This window comes from Lissotriton helveticus, chromosome 3_1, assembly GCF_964261635.1.
Source record: "Lissotriton helveticus chromosome 3_1, aLisHel1.1, whole genome shotgun sequence".
In the NCBI taxonomy this organism is placed as follows: Eukaryota; Metazoa; Chordata; class Amphibia; order Caudata; family Salamandridae; genus Lissotriton; species Lissotriton helveticus.
The window spans coordinates 1247353036-1247374289 of NC_136061.1; the positions used below are offsets into that span (position 1 = coordinate 1247353036).

A 21254-nucleotide genomic window follows, 5' to 3' on the forward strand; every position below is an offset into this window, starting at 1 on the left:
AGGACCTTAAAATGCTGCTCACCGATTAATGACCTTACCGCCAGACACACATAATAAATACGACAATGCTATTCTAAAAGGAAAAAAGGCCTAAGGATAAAATTGTTAACACACAGCAAAGCATAACATCTACATATATAATTACTCCTGTAAGCGAAAAAAGGGGCCTAAGGAAAGAATTGGTTAAAATCGCGGCACTGCACCAACGTTTAAATTCTGTACTTCCTTCCAGTAAACAGGAGATTCCAGGCCCACTGGATCAAGTCCCCCTTACATCTATGTTCCGGCACATTGACAAAACCTGATACTCACCATTTGCCAAGCCCCAAGGTCTGCTAATAAGGGATGGAGGGTGGGGAAAATTAAACGGCCCCACGGTGGGGCGAGGAGCGAGCCTGGGGAGCGCGAGCACAAAGAGGCCGCTTCCCGCGCTCCCCAGGCTCTTAACCCCTTCGCTGCCACGACCCCGCCCCCTCGCCCCGGAAGCACACCAGTACTTCCGGGGCGAGGGGGCGGGGAACGCGGCCCCGAAGGGGACGGGTTGTGGGAGGGACCGGGCCCCGCCATGCTTGCGTGGGGGCCTATTGGCCCCCCCTTGTATCATGGTCTTGGACTGCCGGCCACCTCCCCCCTTGAACACCGACTGAATTACCCAATTCAACCAGTCAACACATGGGGGTCTTTGGAAGTCAAGGGGGGGGTACGGGCCCCCCCCCCCTGGCCGTATTTATTAAAATATAAAAACAAATCAAAAATTTTAATCAAATAAACATTTCTGACAATTATTAAAATGCACACTTTTCAGAATATTAGATTGACATCCGTTTCGACATGGTATGATGGGCTAACCTTAACAAATAGCTAATACAGCGTGTCTCCTAACGTAATCTAATCATCCTGAAAATTAAACTGCATTCTAATATTTCCAATACTTTTTAATAACTTTTTAATAACTTTAATAAAGGCCTACGGCAAGGTCGCCAACCGGTGTCAGATCCTTTTACAGCTGCGCTCTCGCGTTGAAGATGCGCATGCGCAACCCAGGGCACGTTACACCCACGTGCGCTCCCCGAACTCCATTTAACCATAACAGGAGGGCCCAGACACTCGCGCACCTTAATGACGTCATAGTGTTGTGAGGGGTGGCTACCAGCCTGAGGAAAGCGTAGACTCCCTCCCCCGCACCCTTTAAATTAATGGAGACCATCTCCTGCCCCTGAAGTTCTGAGAGAGACCAAATGGCCCCTCCCGCGGGCGGCCCCTTTCGTGAATGGGTCCGCCCCCCCCGTAAGGACCTTAAAATGCTGCTCACCGATTAATGACCTTACCGCCACAGGCCAGGTAGTTAACCGACTACCTGGCCCCCCCCCAGAACTCCCCCCTTCTAGAAAGGTCATACTCTTCCTGCAAAAACTTCCACCCATGCCAGGATGTTTCTTATAAAAAGGGCATTCCCTTCCTCTGTTAAGTGCACCCCATCCCGCAGGTAGAAGTGTTCCCCCCAAATGCAACCGTGAGGGATGGTCTGTAAGACCGGAGTCCTAAATAACCTGTCCAGCTTGTTGTTGACCCTCTTTAACGAGCTGTTCAATGCGCTGACTGAGTTTCCCCCCCTCCATTGCATCCTTGGTATCAGTTGTGACCATACTACAACACTACCTGGTAACCGCTTTGCTAGCCAACCTGCTGCAGATATAATTTCTTCCAGGAGGACCCTTCTGCCCAGACCTGCCAGATCGTTCCCCCCTAAGTGAAGTATTACCGCCGAGGGTGGTGTAGTATGTCGCGCTAGTAAGTCCGACATATAGTCCCTGAACTGATTGAGGCGGAGCCCCCCCCTGCCATGGAAGGAGACCCTGCACCCCCTACTTTCCACCCTTTGTTTGCCTGAACCTGCAAGAAAAGTTTTGTTAGCACGTTTGACATATGAATGCCCCACTACCCAAATGACTACGGTCTTCTGTCTGTCCTCCTGGTCCTTCCATGCTGTAGTAAAGTTGCCTTGATGCTCCATGGGTAGTTTCCGTCCTGCGTCACAGGCCCGTGAAACTGTAAATAACCAGAAAAACAGCAGGTATTAGCAATACTCACATGGCGGCAGCTCTCACAACATGTGCAACCGTACGTAGCGTTTATAAGCGCTTGAGGACCATCTCCCAATTCTTTGCACACTCTTTGTGGTCAAACCCCTAGCTGTTGCTTCTGTGGCTGCCCCTATCCGGAAGGAGTGTGTCCCAAACTCTTTGTGATTATAACCAGCTTTTGCCATGCTCATGGCTAACACCCTCTGGAACTGAAACCTGGTAAGAGGAGTCCCATCCCCATGCATTAGCAGTGACCCCACACACTCCTGCGCCCGCTGTCTTATTAGTTCCTCCACATGTGTCACCGGGCAGCAGGGATTGTTCCTTGCCCGATGTAACGCCAAACTTTGGCCCCTAGCGTCCTGATCAGTTTTAGATTTCCTGATGCTGATCCACATAGTGTCGCCCCTTATGTTGATATCCTGCAGCTGAAGGCCGCCTATCTTATCACCTTTGTTGGCCGCCACGAGTTCACCTACCCTGAATGCCCCATAGAAGGCTAAAGAGAAAGCCGCTTTAAATAGGCCCACCTCAGACGTAGAGCTACATGTGTCCGGCAGCGCGAGGAGAACAGCTGACAGACGTTCAAAACCTATGGGTTTCCTGGAATCTATGGAGGGGGGCTGGATGCGCCGCCATCCTTTCAATGCCCTGTGGGCCTGGAAGCTGTGTGTAGGGTCCCTGCCCCCCCGTGCCCGAGCGAAAAAGGAGATAGCGGCCTTGTGCCTGTTGGCTGTTGCTACCGTGCGCCCTTCCTTGTGTAGGCTGCCTAAATACTCATTGAAGCTAGCCTCCATAGTCCAACTACTCTCCCAGCCCTGTCCCAGAAAGTGACAGTAAGACCTGAACGCCCCTTCGTATGCCGTCCTGGTCTTGGGTGCTAGGCTGGCTGCCACGAGGTCATGTAGTTGGGGGCACCAATTTGCCAAAGAATCGCCGGGAATTGTGCTGGCGCTGTCTCTGCCTCCGGCAAGTGATCCCTGAACACCTGCATCTTAAAGCGAGAAAGGGCATCAGCTGCATTGTTTAACACCCCTGGGACATGTTTTGCTCTGAAAAGTACATTCCTTGTCATGCAACACAGTACAATCTCTTTTATCAAGCGTAAAATGAGTGGACACCTTGCAGCTTGTTGGTTGATGCATTCAACCACCGACATATTGTCTGACCAGAATATTACTGATCTGTTGGCCAGTTCCTCAGGCCAGACTTTCAGTGCCACCCAGATTGGGAAGAGCTCGAGGAAACCAATGTTCACCGTCAGCCCGCTCTCCTCCCACCAGGCGGGCCACTTCTGCGCCACCCATTTCTTGCCAAGGATGGCACCAAACCCAACACTGCCCGCCGCATCGGTCCATAAACCAATGTCCTCCGAAGACACCGTGGGTGCACCCCACAGCACTCTTCCATTGAAATCCGCCAGGAATGCCATCCATATCCGCATGTCCTGGCGCACCTCAGCAGACAGCCGTGTCCGGTGATGCTTTTCACGAAGACCCCTCATGGCCTGTGCAATTGAGCGAGAAAATGGGCGAGCCATAGGAATTACTCTCAATGCAAAATTCAACTGTCCCACTGTCTGCTGCAACAGCCCTAAATTCACCTTGTTCGCTTGTAAGCACAGTCCTAGAGTCTGTTTGAATTTTTGGATCTTTTCCGCTGGCAATCTAAAACACCCCTCAACAGAATCCAGTTCGATGCCTAAAAATTCCAGGCATGTCACTGGTCCAACTGTCTTCCCCTGTGCCAACGGGACCCCGAAAGAGCGCATGAGCACGCAAAATTCCTGCAATGCCGACGCACACTCCCGTGAACCCGCCGGGCCCAGAAAAAGAAAGTCATCCAGGTAGTGCATCACCCACTGGTGACCCGTATGTTGTCTTAATGCCCATTCCAAAAAGGAGCTAAACTGTTCAAAATAAGCACATGAAATTGAGCAACCCATGGGCATACACTTATCCATGTAGTACTCTCCCTTAAAGGAGAAACCCAGCAGGTGCTGGTCCTCTGGGTGAACCGGGAGTAGTCTAAAGGCTGACTCAATGTCTGACTTAGCCATCAGTGTACCTGCGCCCAAACTCCTCAGCATGCCCGCTGCCTGATCGAAGGACGCATACTTCACAGAGCAAATTGTATCATCAATAGCATCATTCAATGATGTCCCCCTTGGTGCGGATAAGTTGTGGATGAGCCTAAATTCCCCTAGTTCTTTCTTAGGCACCACCCCCAGAGGAGAGCACACAAAATTCTGCGTGGGAATGACGTGAAATGGTCCTGCTACCCTCCCCAAACGCACTTCTTTAGCTATTTTTGTTGACACCACTGTTGGATTGGCAAGGACTGATAGCTGATTCCTACACTGTGGTCTCCCGACATACCCCCCAGCAGGAATTCGAAAACCATGTGTGAAACCTTCTTGCAATAATCTAGCAGACGTGTGATTCGGGTACCTGTTCAACCAGGGGATCAATGCTGACAGCTGGATGGGTGAATGTGCTATTAGCGGGTAGATCTTACTATTCAGGTTTCCTCCTACCCCTGCTTCCTGCACCACTATTTTTATTACGGCATGTTGTTTCGGGGTGGGAAGTGTGGCCACATATGCTACATGCGTGCCTGAACTTACAGGTACCTGGTGCCCTGTTGCATGTCCGCCTATTGAAGTCCCAACATACCCCCTTCGCCCCTCCAGTCGCTCTCTGTTTTTGGGCCGTCTCCCCTCCCGGTGCTGATCGAAAGGGCTGTTGAAACGCCTGCTGCGGCCTGGGGAAATAACCTCTACCCGCATTTGTGCTTGTGCTTGCCCCCTGACCCTTCTCGAATTGATTGTGCCATGAGATAGAGTCTACCTTGTCCCATGATAAAGTTTTATCAAATTCTTTGGACTTTCTGAAAGCGACATCATATTCCTTCCATACATCCCCTGCATGATTCTCATGGAACATTGTTATCCTACTTTGATAGCAGTTCATGGCTGGTTGCATTCCCTTAAAACGTTCGCCCATTACTGCGCCGAACACTGCAAAAGCCCTCAGCCAGTTGATGAGGTTTTCTTCTACTCTAAACTTGTACAACTTCGCTCTCCATTCACTGGGCAAAAACATTTCCTTCTGTGATTTTGCATATTCCCATTCCCTGTTATCTATCAGCAATGAAAACATGTTCACATACTTGTCAGCCCATATCATTTCCTTGACACTCTGTGACACATGCTGTGCTAAGCACTCACCCCTAGAGGGCAATGTTCCTTCGCCCAGCAAAGGAAGGGCAATCTCCTTACCATTCCCATTGTCGTTGGGTAACGTTGCCTCCGCGGTCTTGGCACCGCCTCCATCATTCGCTGGACCTGTTTGGGGAGAAACCGGTGCAGGCGGCGTTGCGCCCCTACCACTAGCCAACAATATCTGAGTCACCAATGTTTGTTGCTCCGTTGTCAGGGCAGTATTGACCGGCAACGCACCCCCCCCTAACCAAGGGAGAATAGCCGCCACCTGAGCTGCCAGGTCTATTGGCACTGGCCCTGGCGCGGGAATGGGAGTAGGGCCCGCACCTAGGGGCACCGGAGCCTGTGGTGGCGCGACGGGTGGCACCGGTGCCGCCGCCGGTATTACTGGCACATTTGGTACTGCCACTGGCAACTGGGGCACCGGGGCTGGAACGGGCACCGGGACCTGAGGTGGCGGGAGAGGGGCAGCCGGGGGTACCTGTGGTGGCGGAATTGGTACAGCAGGAGGTATGATGGGGTTAATATTCTGTGGCTGCCCCCCCACCCTCTTATTTCTTGCCCGCCTGGGTGGTGTCACAAAGACGCCCCTTGGCTTGGGCGGTACTATCGTCCGCTTGGGTCTACCAGATGGACCGGCCTGGGCATCTACTTTGGCCCCCAGGACCGCTAAAGCCTTATCCATTTTATCCACCTTCCCCAGTCTTTTATCCATTGCAGACATTCTGCGCATCATTTTTTGTAATATTACACCCACATTTGGATTGACACGCCCCCTTTTTTGAGACATATTTATGAGCACACCGTGCTCCGTACCTGACCCAGTTGAAGGTGCACGAGCTGGATCACACAGACCTGGGTCCCAGGCTTGTCCCCCTGAAATTAGAAAGTACGTTATTTCTTATTCCAACAAGCAACTACAGGCAATCAGATAACCCTTCTCGGCGGTACAAGTCAAGGTACACCTTTTAGACACTTTACCCACCCACTTTCTTTACCTCTAGCTGCTGTATCTGTAAACTTAGAAAGGCGAAACACGAAAATACCAAATACACAAGAAGTGGCCCCGTTCTGTAATCATTCAGTTCTAGAATTATTTGTTATTCAATCACAACTTAAACTGGCAGGACACCTTTAGCGTGCCAATTCAATTAACATACCAAGCAGTAAAAGGAGGCACAAAATCACATTTGTTAGATTTCAGCATGCCACTTCAGATAAATTAAAAGCAGTATTCAGTGGCAATAAACTTTGTAGGGCACCTCTTGCGTGCCAAATCGGTTATATTAATTACAAAGCAGTAATAATTCCACACGTAAACCAACAGCGTACCCTTTTCCTGCAACCTTAGTTAAATTGCAAAACAGCAATATAAAGCAAGAAAACCTCAACATAAAACGTGCAGGGCCCCTTTAGCGTAGAAGTCCCATAAAACAATCCCCTTTAGCACTTCGTTGCGCTCTTTTTATTCGGAACTATTTGCCGGTTCTTAACCCTTATCCCCGGCTGTGTGGTTTTAAATATAGCATAGCCGGGCACTCTGGAGGATCAAAACTCAGTACCTCCAATTTGCGAAGCTGACACTCTGCCCACTGTGCTACCAATGCGCCTAACCCTGCGCGACGTTAACTGGCCCAAAACCGGTCGGCTTATCTGTACCGAGGAACCTGCCGGTAAACCGCAGTATTCCCTGCTTCACGCGGCGGATCCTGAGCTGTTTCAGCGCCCTTCGCCCGCCCGCACAATACCTCGTGTCCCGCTGGCTCTCGCACTCCGATGAGCGACTCGACGCTCCACCGCTACCTCTGCCCTTCCGGTGTCCTCCGCGAGCAATCCTGTTCACCGCCGCTTCCACGAACCACCGGACCACGCAAAGGCTCCCGCTCGGCTTGCTCCCAGTATGGCGATTCACTTTGTTCTCCGCAACCCCGCTAACCGCTCCTCTGGACTTGTGTCGCTTCCGGCTGTACTCACGACGACACCTGTAAAAACAAAAAGGAAAATTAAACGGCCCCACGGTGGGGCGAGGAGCGAGCCTGGGGAGCGCGAGCACAAAGAGGCCGCTTCCCGCGCTCCCCAGGCTCTTAACCCCTTCGCTGCCACGACCCCGCCCCCTCGCCCCGGAAGCACACCAGTACTTCCGGGGCGAGGGGGCGGGGAACGCGGCCCCGAAGGGGACGGGTTGTGGGAGGGACCGGGCCCCGCCATGCTTGCGTGGGGGCCTATTGGCCCCCCCTTGTATGGAGCAAAGGTAGTTCAATTGGGATTCTCAGTAATGAGTAGGATGGGCTAAGCTGTAACTCGTTAGAAACTCCTTAACTTGTATTGAATTATTTTGCATTTTAGGGCTTCTATCATTTGTCTACTGATTAGGAAAAGAAGGATTTGTTTAAAGTGCCTATGTTTTAATTAGACCTGGGTGGAATTTCAATTACGCCGGAGTAATTGGAGTATTTTCGGTATTCTGTGTTACTGTATGATGGGGAAATTACCAATAATTACACAATTATTCCTCCTTGCGTACTTAGCAATCATTTTTGGGAGAAAAATCGTACTGCAAGACCACGTTTAGCGAGCAGTTGCATTTAGCACTGTTAACGCAAAATGCATCCTTGCTTCCATTTTGGATGCGAGGGGGCATTTGTACTAAGAAAATAGAATTAAATGGTGGTAGTAGGTTGTGTGACAATCCTACCGCAAGAGCACAGGTAGCTCCCTATTTGTGTTCTGTTGCATTTAGTGACATTTCTTCGCCCAAAATGCATCCTTGTGTCCAGTTTTTTTTTTTGTTTTTTTTTTGCAGAGTTTTATATAGCGCGAACTAGACCCGAACCGAATCGGGTATCAGAGCGCTTTACATATTTTCCAGTTACGTTACATGAGGACACACTTTCATTTTAGGCACAGGGAGATTAAGTGATTTGCCCAGAATCACAGGAGGTTTTGGCGTCGTTACCGAGACTCGAACCCAGATGCCCAGGTCCGAGGTCGAGCGCCCTAGCCGTTAAGCCAACTCCTCTACAGTTTGGACGAAAGGGGGCATTTTTTTGCTAAGAAATAGCATTAAATGCAGTATTTCCATTCTGGCGTAATTCAAGTGTAATCTTGCAGAATTTTTTGGTAACTCCATGTACTACCCTCACCCTAGTTATAAATAGAGCCTGGCAGAGTGAACGATATATTGTAAAAAGTACGTTGGCTAGTCCTGATTCTTTTGCTCTTGATTTTTATTTGATGGTTCTCCTAGCGTGTCTGTAACCTTAAGAGTTAAGCCGATAGAAAGAAAGGCTTGTTTATGTTCTTATAGTAATAAGTAACAGCAGGATTTTACCATAATGATTTTAATTGTTCAATTACTTGTTTTATTGTTAAATTGCATCGTTTGCATAGTGCATCTTCTAAGGAACCATTTTTGAATGTTCTGAAATAATGAAGAGGTCTTTGGTGGGCTGTCTATGGTCTTCGTTGAGATCCAAGTTCGCATAGTCCTCAATGAGTAATTCTAGAATTAATGCACAACTCCAGGCTCATTCCAGCCCTACCATTAGGACTGCACCGCCAGTTTTGACCCCAGGTCATTATGTTGCTGTCCTTCTCATTTTAGTTACTTCTTTCAGTAGCATTTCTATCACTCTTTCTCTTGCATTTTATAGGTTTTGGTTCTTCAAGTTCCTGATCCTAGTTGGGATCACGGTGGGGGCCTTTTTTATTCCCAATGGACCCTTTACGACAGGTAAGCATGGGCAGTTTACACACAGCTTGTTCCGCTTGCAAATTGTGTTAATCTCCAGCTTTATCTTGGATGCAACTCTGCTTGTCCTTTGAGCATTGCGAGCTTTTTGAGCAAATTTCGATTTCCAATCATCACTGTCGTACATTTTTCATTCCTATGTTTAATATTTAAATTGTGCTTGACGTCCCTTGCAAAGAGAAGCCAGTTTAGAGCAGGGGTTTGCACCCTGGACACCCTTGCCGTGCCCCGACTATAAACAATCTTGGTTCCTAACTCGGAGTTAGATTGTACTGTTATATTATATTTAATTCTTTTGAGCATTCTCCACTCTTTAGAAATGAAACCGAAATGTTTTCAAATTACCATGGTTGAATGTAAAAGTATTGCTTTTATTTATTTATCATAATGGTATGATCTATGAAGGTCAAATTGGAAAAAAAATAAACAAAAAGTCATCCTTTATATTTTGAATATGTAATACATTTTAGATGAGTTTTGAAAAAAATATTGTGTGTTTTCCTTGCATCGTTTTTCTTGGAACTGTAACTGCCGTTAAAATTGGCCCCATTCTCAGGACTCTGAATGGCTTTCTTGCCCTCTTCTCTCCCTTCTCCAGTTTGGTATTACTTCGGCCTGGTTGGAGGGTTCCTTTTCTTCCTTGTCCAGCTGGTCCTCCTCATCGACTTTGCACACTCATGGAGTCAAGCTTGGCTGGACAGAGCAGACGAAGGCAACACCAAGTGCTGGTATGCAGGTGGGTATGAATTGCGGAGCGGTCCACGTTCACCTGGTAACGGATTGACTACCATCAGGTGGTAATATTACTGCATTACACTACTGCCAGTACCAAAGATAGATAGATGACTAAGTTGGTGCTATGGGTGTATGTAAAAGGCATTTGACCTTTGTAAAGAGTGTCGTAAAATTATTTTAGTAAAGTTGCGGGAGAGGATTCATGCAGATTTGCTAGTCAGTGGATCATAAAATGGTGTTGGTGGTTAATAGGTCTGATCGCAAGCCGAAGCAGTCCCAGAAATAGAGGGGTTACATTAGGTGCCGCAGAGGATCCGTTTTGAGTTTTATGCTCTTGAATCCACATGTGACATTGTAGGGATCGGGGAAGGAAAGCAGTGCCTTACCCACTTACGGGTAACAATACAATCTGCTGGGGATCTCCAAGAGTCCGAGTTGAGTGAACAGTGGAATGAGCGGGGTGGATAGCCTCTTGGTTCTAATCCACCCTCAGATAGTGAAAGCATAATTACTTGAGTGGCAGAGCATCCAGGTGATAGGGAGGGAGAGTAAGAGAGGGCGGAGTCCATAAACTATTGTTTTGCTACATGGAGACTCCTAGATGACGTAGAAGTAGAAGCAGTCTGTCTCCAAGAAACATGCTTTGCTGCTCTGCAGCGTTATACTTTTCTATATTTCTTTTGTGATGAACCTGCTGCCCAGTCGCACACTGTGTGCCACAGGCTAGTGATGGCCTTCTACCCATTTCTCATACTTACCCACAACACAGCCGTGCTCTATGAATTTACAACAAGAATCACTAATGCGCACACTGTTTAAATTCCACTCTTAAGTGTCGCATGTTACTAGACATGCAGTAAATGAAGCAATACATCTTTAAAATGTATCCGTAATACAATTACTTACAAAAGGCTTTCACTGTACCACATGAAAAAAAATAGATCATCTTTTTCTGTGTGATACAGACCGACGCATGAGGTACTTGATTACCTTAGTTGCACAGTTTGTGGCCATGAGACCTGTCCATTCCTGCAAGATAAAAAATGCCGTCCATTAAACTTGAGCAAATTATTGGGAAAAGGAGTTCAATACTGCACGCCCTAGGGGTAACATAAAATCACCTGCCAGAACTGGGTGCTTTATGTTCCATTACCCATTACACTCCTCTTGAGTTGGTAGCTGCTCTATGTGAGATTGTGGTGCTTGCTGTCAACGCTGTCGCCAACTACTAGCTGTTAGAGCTCCTTTCCCATAAGTAGTCTTTAGAGTTGATTTACAACTGGTTCCTTTAAATTGTGTCTTAATTCAAAACATTGTCACTAGATATTCAAAACCCTTTACTTTTCCTCAGCCGTTCAATCATTTTTTTTGCATCCATATAGTGTGTTCACAATGTGGTAAAATTTAAACATAGCTTGGAAAGGTGATCAGTGTTGGAAAGCTGGATGTGTTCTTCAGCTTAGCTTTCCCTCCCTAAAATGCAGGTCTCACAACATTTACATTTCTCCTCAAATGAATTCCTCCATCCACATTCATCTGCTTGCTCTCAAGATGGGGAGGGTGGGACGATCATCTCCCAAGGACCCAAGCAGTTAATTCTATGACCGTATAATTAATTTATTTTCACTTGACCCGCTATCTTCAGTGCGTCAGTCAATGTCCTATCAGTATAGAAGGGAACTGTAAACGGTTGCAAGGAAATAGATCTCAGTTGATACAGAACAATATGCCAAAATGTAAGGACCGTTGAAAAGGCCATAGGGCTTTGCTCATTTGCCTTCTCATCCCTGATGCCGTTCTTCTCCATGTGCCCTGTGTTCTACTTAGAGACTACAAAACCACTTATTGCTGTATGCCTTGTGACTTTGACATTATTAATGCCCTCATGTACCTCTTGTAAACGTATTTACATATTCACATAACCTCTAAGGCGCTCAGATGCCCTCCGGTATAGCTAGCGCTATATAACACTCAAAAATAAAATAAGAGTAGTAAACCTGTGTTTATTGATCATCTTAAATGACTTGCTGTCTTAATGGAATGTTGGTTTCTAGCCCCTTCCGTGACGCAAAATGTCCACGCTGTGCGGGAGTTTTCATTAGTGGGTGGGGATTCGGACGGCCGGGGGTCGTCCTTCGCACACACCCACCGTGACTCGTGACAGCTCCTGGCCGTTACGAGCATGGTAGAGGTTAAGTCGAAAGATGCTGTTTTGGTGACGATCTAACCTGATGTGTTTATCCTAAAGACATTTAAACAGCACTGATTGACACCCTGCCACACAGGCACTGAGGAGAATGGTGCTAATTTGGGAGGAGTGGACATGGCTACTACACAACAAGGGGTGAAAGAGCTAGAATGGAAAAGCCTTGTTTTGTACTTGTAGTTCATGAAGGGCTTTGCCTTAGCTCTGATAGCTTTTCAGAGACAGTGGCTTGATGGAAAATCTCTGCTCTGGCCCGTACATTTCTAGGTTTTGGTTTTGGAGCCCAGAAGGTCTTGCTTCTCACATACATTGTTTATCCATCCACAGCCCTGCTGATCTTCACTGTCCTGTTGTATGCAGCGACCATCGCTGCCATTGTAGTGCTCTACATTTACTACACCAAGCCTGGCGAATGCACTGCCAACAAAGTCTTCATCAGTCTGAACCTCATCTTCTGTGTCATTGTGTCTATTGTGTCCATCCTTCCCAAGGTCCAGGTAAGCCGCACAAGAGTGTCATATATCTGCTTCACAAAGAATGATCTTTAGCGACCCTGAAATTGTTACACAAGTATGATTTTTGATGAGCAGCATTAGTTAGTCTGTCATTCGTGACGTCTCTTAACGCCAACTGAGCATTTGTCATTGAAAATTGTTCTGGCATTAAATACCAAGCAGTGTTTATCCTACAGTGTTTCACCCACCATAAAGCACAAGAACTGTTGTGTTCATTTCACTCCTCCTTTCATTCCCTAGGCGGCTTGAGTTCTTGTATGGAATGCAAAGACAACCTCCAGTTAGCTTCACTCAGAACAGGACTGACAATCGTCAGTGGCCTTCAGCTGTGGGTTTCAAATGATACACAACTCTGTAGTCTTTCCGGTGCATACCTGTGAATGTTGTCCCTCTATGCATATTTGCAGGTTTGCAAGTGATGCAGAGCTTAGTAACTTTTATTGATTGATTGATTGAAAATAATTTATAACGCGCAAAACAATAACCCGGAGGTATCAAGGCGCCTAACCATAAAATCAGAAAGTAAAACCATTCATCCATTACACATAGGCTTGCAGGAAGAGGCGAGTTTTAAGTGCACCACGAAATGCCTGTAACGTGGGCAAGGACCTGAGATCCAAAGGGAGTTCGTTCCACCATTTAGGGGCAAGGGTGGAAAAGGCCCTACCACCCCATTTGGCTCTTCTTATGCGAGGGGCTGACAGAAGCAATTTCCCGGAGGAACGCAAGTTCCTTCCAGGGATGTAGTTGGAAATGATGGAGCTTACTCCCGAGTCACTGTTTTTTGTGATGACTTTATATGTCATACACAGGACCTTGAACCGTACTCTGTATTCTACCGGAAGCCAGTGCAGTGTTTTCCTGGCTAACGTAGCCGAGGTACGTCTGGGAGCATCCAAAACAAATCTTGCTGTGGCATTTTGAACCACCTGTAAGCGCTGCAGGAGGCTCTTTTTTAGCCCCGCGTACAGCGCATTACAGTAGTCTAACCGTGAGCCTATTAATGCCACAGCTACCTGTTTTCTGGATTGTAACGAAAGATATTTCCTAATCCTTCGCAGGGTGTGAATTAGGCCCCAACAGGTGGAGATGGTTCTGCTCACCTGTCCATTCATATCCAGGACTGGGTCTATCATCACCCCCAGATTCTTGGCAGATGTTGTGGGGGAAGGGCAAGCTCCAAGCGAGTTGGGCCACCAGCTGGCTGACCAGATGTTGTTGTTCCCTCCGAACACCATCACCTCAGTCTTCTCCCCATTCAGTTTAAGAGAGTTCTGAATCATCCAGTGACCAACCGCCTCCATACAAGATCTAAACTTGGAGGCGGTCTGCACGTCTGAATGGGAGAGAGAGACGAGGATCTGGGTGTCGTCAGCATAGGAGACTACCTCCATCCCGAAAGATCTTATAAGTCTGGCCAGTGGGGTCACATAGATATTGAACAGGGTCGGACTAAGAGCCGACCCTTGAGGGACCCCACATAGCACAGGTCGGGATGGAGATAGAAACTCACCCAGTTTGACTCTTTGCTCCCTCCCAGCAAGGAAGGAGGTCAGTAGATCTAAAGCTGCCCCCCCCCACCCCCACGTCCCTCAGACGAGATGTAAGTACTGCGGGGGAGAGGGTGTCGAAGGCCGCAGTCAGATCCAAAACGACCAGGAGGGTGGTCTGGCCCCCATCCACTGTCCTACGGATGTTATCGAGCACAATGGTGAGGGCCGACTCGGTGCTATGTTCCCTCCTGAATCCGTGCTGGGAAGAGTCCAAGCAGCCCGAGCATTCCACAAAAACCGCAAGATGCTTGTTCAGATGTGCCTCAAGCATCTTTGCCGGAGCGGGAAGCAACGAGATTGGACAGAAGTTTTTTAAGACCTCCGGGTCGAGGGAGGCCTTCTTTAGCAGTGGTTTTACCACTGCCTTCTTCCACTCCAAAGGGAAGACACCATTTCTTATAGCTAGATTCATTATTTCTAGCAGCGGTGGCAAAAGGGTCTCCCTACACTGCTTGATGATTTTCAGTGGGCAAGTATCCATGGGGGAACCAGATTTGATCTTATTAGTCAAGATTTCAAGATCCTTCAGAGTAAGAGGTGGAAAGGAGTCCAGGGTGCCCAGTGAAAAGGGGTCGGTGGCTAGCATATTTATCTCGGCCATGGCAGTAGGCACACTAATACAGGCTCTTTGTTTTTCAAGAGCTAGGTGGATGTCCTCTATCTTAGTGTGGAAAAAAGAGGCAATCCTATCGCATAAATCCTGCGAAGGTACGACGGGGTCAGGGGCTTGTAGATTGACAAGGGAGTCAACAATTTTGAAAAGCTCCTTCGGTGAGGAAAGCGAGGATGTCAGGGTTACAAAGTAATCCTGTTTAGCCTGCACGATCTCGGCCTTATATTTCCTGATAAGGAGTTTGTGAGCCTCTTTATTCTTGAGGTCCCAGCTGGAGTGCCAAAGCCTCTCCATCCTCCTCACTTCTTGCCTAAGGAGCCTGAGGGAGTCAGAAAACCACGGGGCAGATGGTCTCTTCCTGGCTCGGCGGCGGGTCAGTGTTGGGGCCAGTTCATTCATAGCCTCAGTGATAACATACTCAAAATGACCGACTGCGGTCTGTACATTATCCATGCCCGTAGTGGAAAGGCTAGCAGCCCAGGGCTCAAAAGAGTGACTGTTAATATTCCTAAAGTTTCTAGCCGTTTCCACAACGTGATTTCCCTTTTTGCCTCCTTCCTCCCTATCATACTCCAAATGAAATGGGACTGCAAGGTGATCAGACCAGGACAAGTGCAACGGATCCTTAGTGGTTAGGCGGACGTCATTTGAAAAGATTCCATCTAGCATATGGCCTGCCCGATGAGTGGCCCCGCGGACTAACTGCAAGAGTCCACAGGACGCCAGCCCCTCAGTAAGACTTAAAGTGTCAGAGGTATCATGTCGTTCTAAGTGGTAGTTAAAATCGCCAAGGATGGTAAAATTCTCTCGACCAAAGTATGGTTCCAGGGCCTGCAAAAGACTGGAGGTAAAACCAGTTCGCGGGCCAGGTGGTCGATATAATAGAATACCATTAAGGAAAGGGCGCTGTACTTCCTTTATGGTGAAATAAAGGGCTTGAAAGCACTCCGGGAAGTCAAGAATAGGTACAATATGGCATTGTAAGTGATCTTTATAAAAGATCGCTATGCCCCCTCCCACTCGACCCTGCCTGTCAAGTCTAGCCAGGCAGTACCCTTCCGGGACTGCTTCAATTAGGTCGGGACCAGACGACTCTTTAGCCCATGTTTCGGTGACAAATACAAGGTCAGGCATTCTATCCAAAACCATCTCCCTGAACATTATCTTATTTTTAACAAGGGAGCGGGCATTAACCAGAATGCCTTCTACTCCCTTGGTCCTAGATGTGGTGGGATCCGAGTGGCCAGAGGGAAGATGTTGAGGGGAGTTAATAGGCCTAGGGTTGAGGTGGCAGCCACATTGTAGGGGAGAAAGAAAATCGGCAGGTTCAAAAGAATGCATACAACCTGAACTGCGAGGTTTCAGGCGCAGCATTTCCTGCAGGGAGTAGCTATGGAAGGGTGATATAGTATGATCGAAATCCAGAGTCCAGCCGCCCAGCGCGTCCTCAGCGCGGACGGGCGCAGACGGGCTGGACTCTGGCGTGACTCCGGCGTTACTGGGGCGCCCACAATGCGCGTACAAGCTGCGCGTCATATCCATACAGTTATGAAGGGCTCTAGTGAGTCCACGTGATAGGCTTCAGCCAGTAGCTGAAGAGCGACTACCTCGACCCACCCAAGATGGCCCCCAGGTCAACAAAGCGCTGGGACCGGGCTGCCCAAATGGCAGTGAAAGTGGCGTAGTGCCACAGTGTGAGGATGCGGTCCGTGACTAAAGAACACAGGTAGGGGGGACTATAAAATTTTAACAATTCTAAGATATATTTAAAAACAGGGGAAAAACTGAACAACTCAAATAAATAAGCGACAAAACGGGGCGGTTAAAAGTTATAAGTAGCCAGTAACAGCACGCTTCTGACGAGCAGCGCTATGTGCACAGCAAAGGTTCAAACCGGGAATAAGGCTTTCTCCTACCCGCATTAAGTACTGCTCCCGAGTGCAGCCTCTAGCGAGTCCACGTGATAGGCTTCAGCCAGTAGCTGAAGAGCGACTACCTCGACCCACCCAAGATGGCCCCCAGGTCAACAAAGCGCTGGGACCGGGCTGCCCAAATGGCAGTGAAAGTGACGTAGTGCCACAGTGTGAGGATGCGATCCGTGACTAAAGAACACAGGTAGGGGGGGACTATAAAATTTTAACAATTCTAAGATATATTTAAAAACAGGGGAAAAACCGAACAACTCAAATAAATAAGTGACAAAACGGGGCGGTTAAAAGTTATAAGTAGCCAGTAACAGCACGCTTCTGACGAGCAGCGCTATGTGCACAGCAAAGGTTCAAACAGGGAATAAGGCTTTCTCCTACCCGCATTAAGTACTGCTCCCGAGTGCAGCCTCTAGCGAGTCCACGTGATAGGCTTCAGCCAGTAGCTGAAGAGCGACTACCTCGACCCACCCAAGATGGCCCCCAGGTCAACAAAGCGCTGGGACCGGGCTGCCCAAATGGCAGTGAAAGTGGCGTAGTGCCACAGTGTGAGGATGCGGTCCGTGACTAAAGAACACAGGTAGGGGGGACTATAACATTTTAACAATTCTAAGATATATTTAAAAACAGGGGAAAAACCGAACAACTCAAATAAATAAGCGACAAAACGGGGCGGTTAAAAGTTATAAGTAGCCAGTAACAGCACGCTTCTGACGAGCAGCGCTATGTGCACAGCAAAGGTTCAAACAGCCTTGCAGTATTTCATTTTTGTTAGCCTGGTAACTTCGTTTCTTGCAGTACATTACTTTCTTAGCCCTAGACTCATGTTTTACTCTTCGTGACCTCTTTAGTGGAGCACGGCAGATACTAAGTGCCTACTTGCTAGTGGGTACCGAGTGCCACACTTGTTTGCGGCATAACGTTTGAAGACCGTTGCCTTTTTAACTGTTCATCAAACATGTTACTGTGTGGGTCATCTCCCTCTGGTGCATAGTCACTTGGCCCCAGGAACAACCGTACCTGCTCTAAGTTGCTTAAAACTTCCATGGTAATGATTGGGATCAAGTGTATTCCATCTGCGAGTAAGTCTCACTTTGTCCACATAGAGCAGAGGTCTTCGAATAGGGTGGGGGCCCTTCTGAGAAGATCTAAGTTGATCTCAGTGTGGCTCTCGAGGAGCATTTTGCTGAAAACAGTACTTTGCTTTTAGCGAAAACATGGAGGCAGTGGGTCACTCTGTAAAAGGCCATCACACTGTTGATATTTTTATGCCTTAAGAAGTTCAGGATGCGCATAGCTGAACTGAACATATGGTAGGAGGTGGTGCAGCATTAAAAGGTTTAAAGACCGCTGACATAGAGTGAGACTTTGTACTCCTTATCAGCACATGCAAAACCCTTAATAGTGGCACAAACACCGCTATATTGTTCCCCAATATAGGCAAAAAGGATCAAAACCGGATCATCAGAACCCTACGGAATGGCATGGGGAGCAAACAAATAATGGATTTATGCCCTGATCTCTGTACTGGGGTGAATGTATGCTGCTATTGTCCTACATTCTGTCTGTCAATTGTTCTTTTTGCATTTGTCACTCCGAGTGGGATGGGTATGCCCAGACGTGGGTCCCGTGCTCTCCATGTCACTGGAGTCCAGCTATCCTTGCTGCTGAGGGGTGAAACCCCAAAACCATCCTAGGATGCTTGTTTCCAGTCCAGGAAGGACCTGGCCTAGCAGTTCGGACTGGACTGTTCCCATTGGGCGCAGAATCAAGACTGATTTGCATATGGCTGGGTCTAAACTGGAATGGCATGGGGAGCAAAAAAATGATGGATTTAGGCCCGGATCTCTGTACTGGGGTGAATGTTTGACTTTGTTCTACATTCTGTCTATCAATTGTTCTTTTTGTAAATTGATAACCAGCATTACTCATCTTATGAAGTCTTCCCAAACTAAATTTCCTCAATACTTAGGACATAAAGGGACTGTCTTACTGCTAATATTTCTCAGTGTTTGATTAAATTAGCATGGATTTACCCTTCTTTCACTTGAATTTTTTGACAAGTGGGGCCATTGTGTGAATGTTGTTGAACATCTGAATGCCTGCTGGTAAAACCAATTTGATTTTTCTGCACCTAGTTAGTAAGAATGTGTTTCAAACTATTGATAACGTTTTATTTACTATTTGGCAACAGTACATAACAGCGCCATGGTCCTTCATTACCGGTAGTCCCGTGCATACTTCCTCAGATTGCAGAGAACCACTAATTCAGTTTTCAACAGTGAAAGTGTTGCAGCCTTTAATTCAGTAAAGGATCAAAAATATTCAGCATCAAAGAGGCAAATGTGGGTCTCTGTAACTGTAGGAAGCTGGACGACTGCAGAAGTCCCCCAACTTTTTGCCCACATTTCAACTTCTCGATGCTGGTTTTTCGACTGACCATGCAGAGACAAGCCTGCTAATCAGGTTCCAGTGCCAGTGTTCTTTCCATTAAAATGAAATGTTTAATTGTAACCCAATTGGCAAGGACTTTAGCTCCCTGGTAAATGCTACCTATAGTACCCAGGGAATGGGTACTTGAGAGGGTCCCCATGGGCTGCAGCATGTCTTATGCCACCCAAAGAGACCGCACACAAATTACATGCAAACTGTCATTGTAGGATGTGTAAAAGTGTGCAATACCCATACACTGCATGTACTATATGAATGTCAACCCTACAGCAGGCCTTAAGAGCACTAAGGTAGGGTGCATTACATTACATTACATGTGAGGACATATCTGCATGAGCAAATATGCCCCTGTGATTTATAGTCCTATTAGCTATTGCAAGGGAACAGGACAGTCATATGAAGTGTATGTGCTGGTCATCACGAGTTACCTAGCTACGTAGTGTCTTCACTTGTCTTAATAAATCCACACTGATGCCTGTGTTGGATTTATTATGACCTGCACTCAGAGGGCACATTAGAGATGCCCCCTGAAATGCCACCAGTCCTCTAGTGTTCTGGCTGACTAGTATCGACTGTACTGCCTCCACAGGCTAGTTTCTGAACCCCTGAGGTGAGAGCTCACACTCTCAGAGGGCTAGAACAATGCCCTCTCCTGAGGAAGGAGTTCACACCTCCTCCAGTGGGATGGCTAATGAATTTGCATACCAAGGTCAGAGTCTTCAAAGCCTCTGCAGCCTTTGATATGTGACCCAGCTTCCCCCAGACCTGGGAGATGCCACCTCCAGGGCAAATTTGGCACTAGAGCAGGCGGAAAAATTGGCTCTAAGCCAGGCATGTCATACTTACAGGCTGAGCACTCTCCAAAGATGGGCAGCCTGAAGTGGACAGTCGAAGGGTTTCACCATCTTGTTTTTGAGGAAACTAGGAACTCTGGGTAAGGCTTATACCCACTCCCCACAGGAAGTAGTCATATAAGGGTGTAGCCACCCCAGGGGTAGGTAGCCCATTGGCTACTATCTTACACTCCCCTTAAAGCCCCTAAATGTAGTATGTAATTGCCCCCCTGACACCAGGAACTGAGATTCGTCTTCCTGAAAAAAGAAGAGGACAAAAAAGAGCCGAAAAATCAACAACTACGGACTGCTGGTGGACCCAAGCCCGACCTGCCTTCCTGCCTGCTTGCTCCTGTCCCGACAATCGTGACAACCTGACTTGTCCTGCAGCTGTACATCCTCCAAAAGCCTTGGAGAGCCTCCAGCATTTCGCGAAGCCGTCCTCATCTCCCTTGAAGTCGAGGACACTTGCATGCAGGCACCAATCGCAGGTCAGGTTCACCGTTCTGCTGTTCACCAGGACCACCGATGCAGCAGCCACCCAGAAGGAGATGATCGTGCTTCAGGAGGGCAGATCTGTCCCCTCACCAAGTGTGAAGATGCCAGGACCAATCGGATCTGTCCTGCACCTATACCTGGGGTACCGAACCCCTTATGGCAACAATAACTGGTTTGAAGTCCAATCCGGATTCCAATACCGAAACAATCAACCAGCAGATGAGGGACATCAGCATCACAGAGGAAAGCACCAAGAGTGGCCCATTTGACCTGCATTTCCCTCTTCTGCAGGTACTACCGAGAACCATAAGTGCTGTTGATGCACAGGCAACTGGTCGAACAAAACCCTCGACGCCCATGCTCCGGCCCTGGTCCATGACCACCGACGGTGCTCGCCTGTTCCCAGGACTTGTTTACCAAACAAAAAAGGTAGCAGAATCTACACCTATTGAAGTACTCCTTGAATGGATACCAATGTGCTACTTTTTAGAATTGCAAATGTTTTCCGGTAGTAGGCTTGGAAAGCTGCGCTGCGATTTCCTGGCATACACCCAAAAGGTGAGGGGACAAATGCTTGTAAATAGTCTAACTTCTGAGGGTAGCGTCCCAAACCATTGTGTTTTTTTGGCCCACTGTGCCACTCTAGTCAGAGGGCTTGATTTAGGATTCAGCAGATGAATTTAAGGCACACAGAGTGGCAGAGGACATTACCTTTACTCTGCCTGCCAAATTTAGAGATGTCCACCAGCCTGGCAAACGTCTCCCTTCATTTGAGGAACCGCCATCATGGTAGTTCCTGTCAATGTATGAAGATTTTATTGGATGACTGCCCGTCACATTTTTCCAAATTTTATTATTTCTCAAAAA

The 21254-nt window shown here is 47.8% G+C and overlaps 1 protein-coding gene across 1 annotated transcript in view; it reads left to right on the forward strand.

Annotated features, from left to right (window-relative positions):
• SERINC2 (serine incorporator 2) overlaps window positions 1-21254 on the forward strand; it is a 251638-nt gene that overhangs the window by 110454 nt on the left and 119930 nt on the right. Inside the window, exons 4-6 of the mRNA XM_078681901.1 lie at window positions 8961-9040; window positions 9657-9794; window positions 12327-12496. Coding sequence (XP_078538027.1) covers window positions 8961-9040; window positions 9657-9794; window positions 12327-12496 — 388 coding nt within the window. The remainder of the gene's footprint in view (window positions 1-8960; window positions 9041-9656; window positions 9795-12326; window positions 12497-21254) is intronic.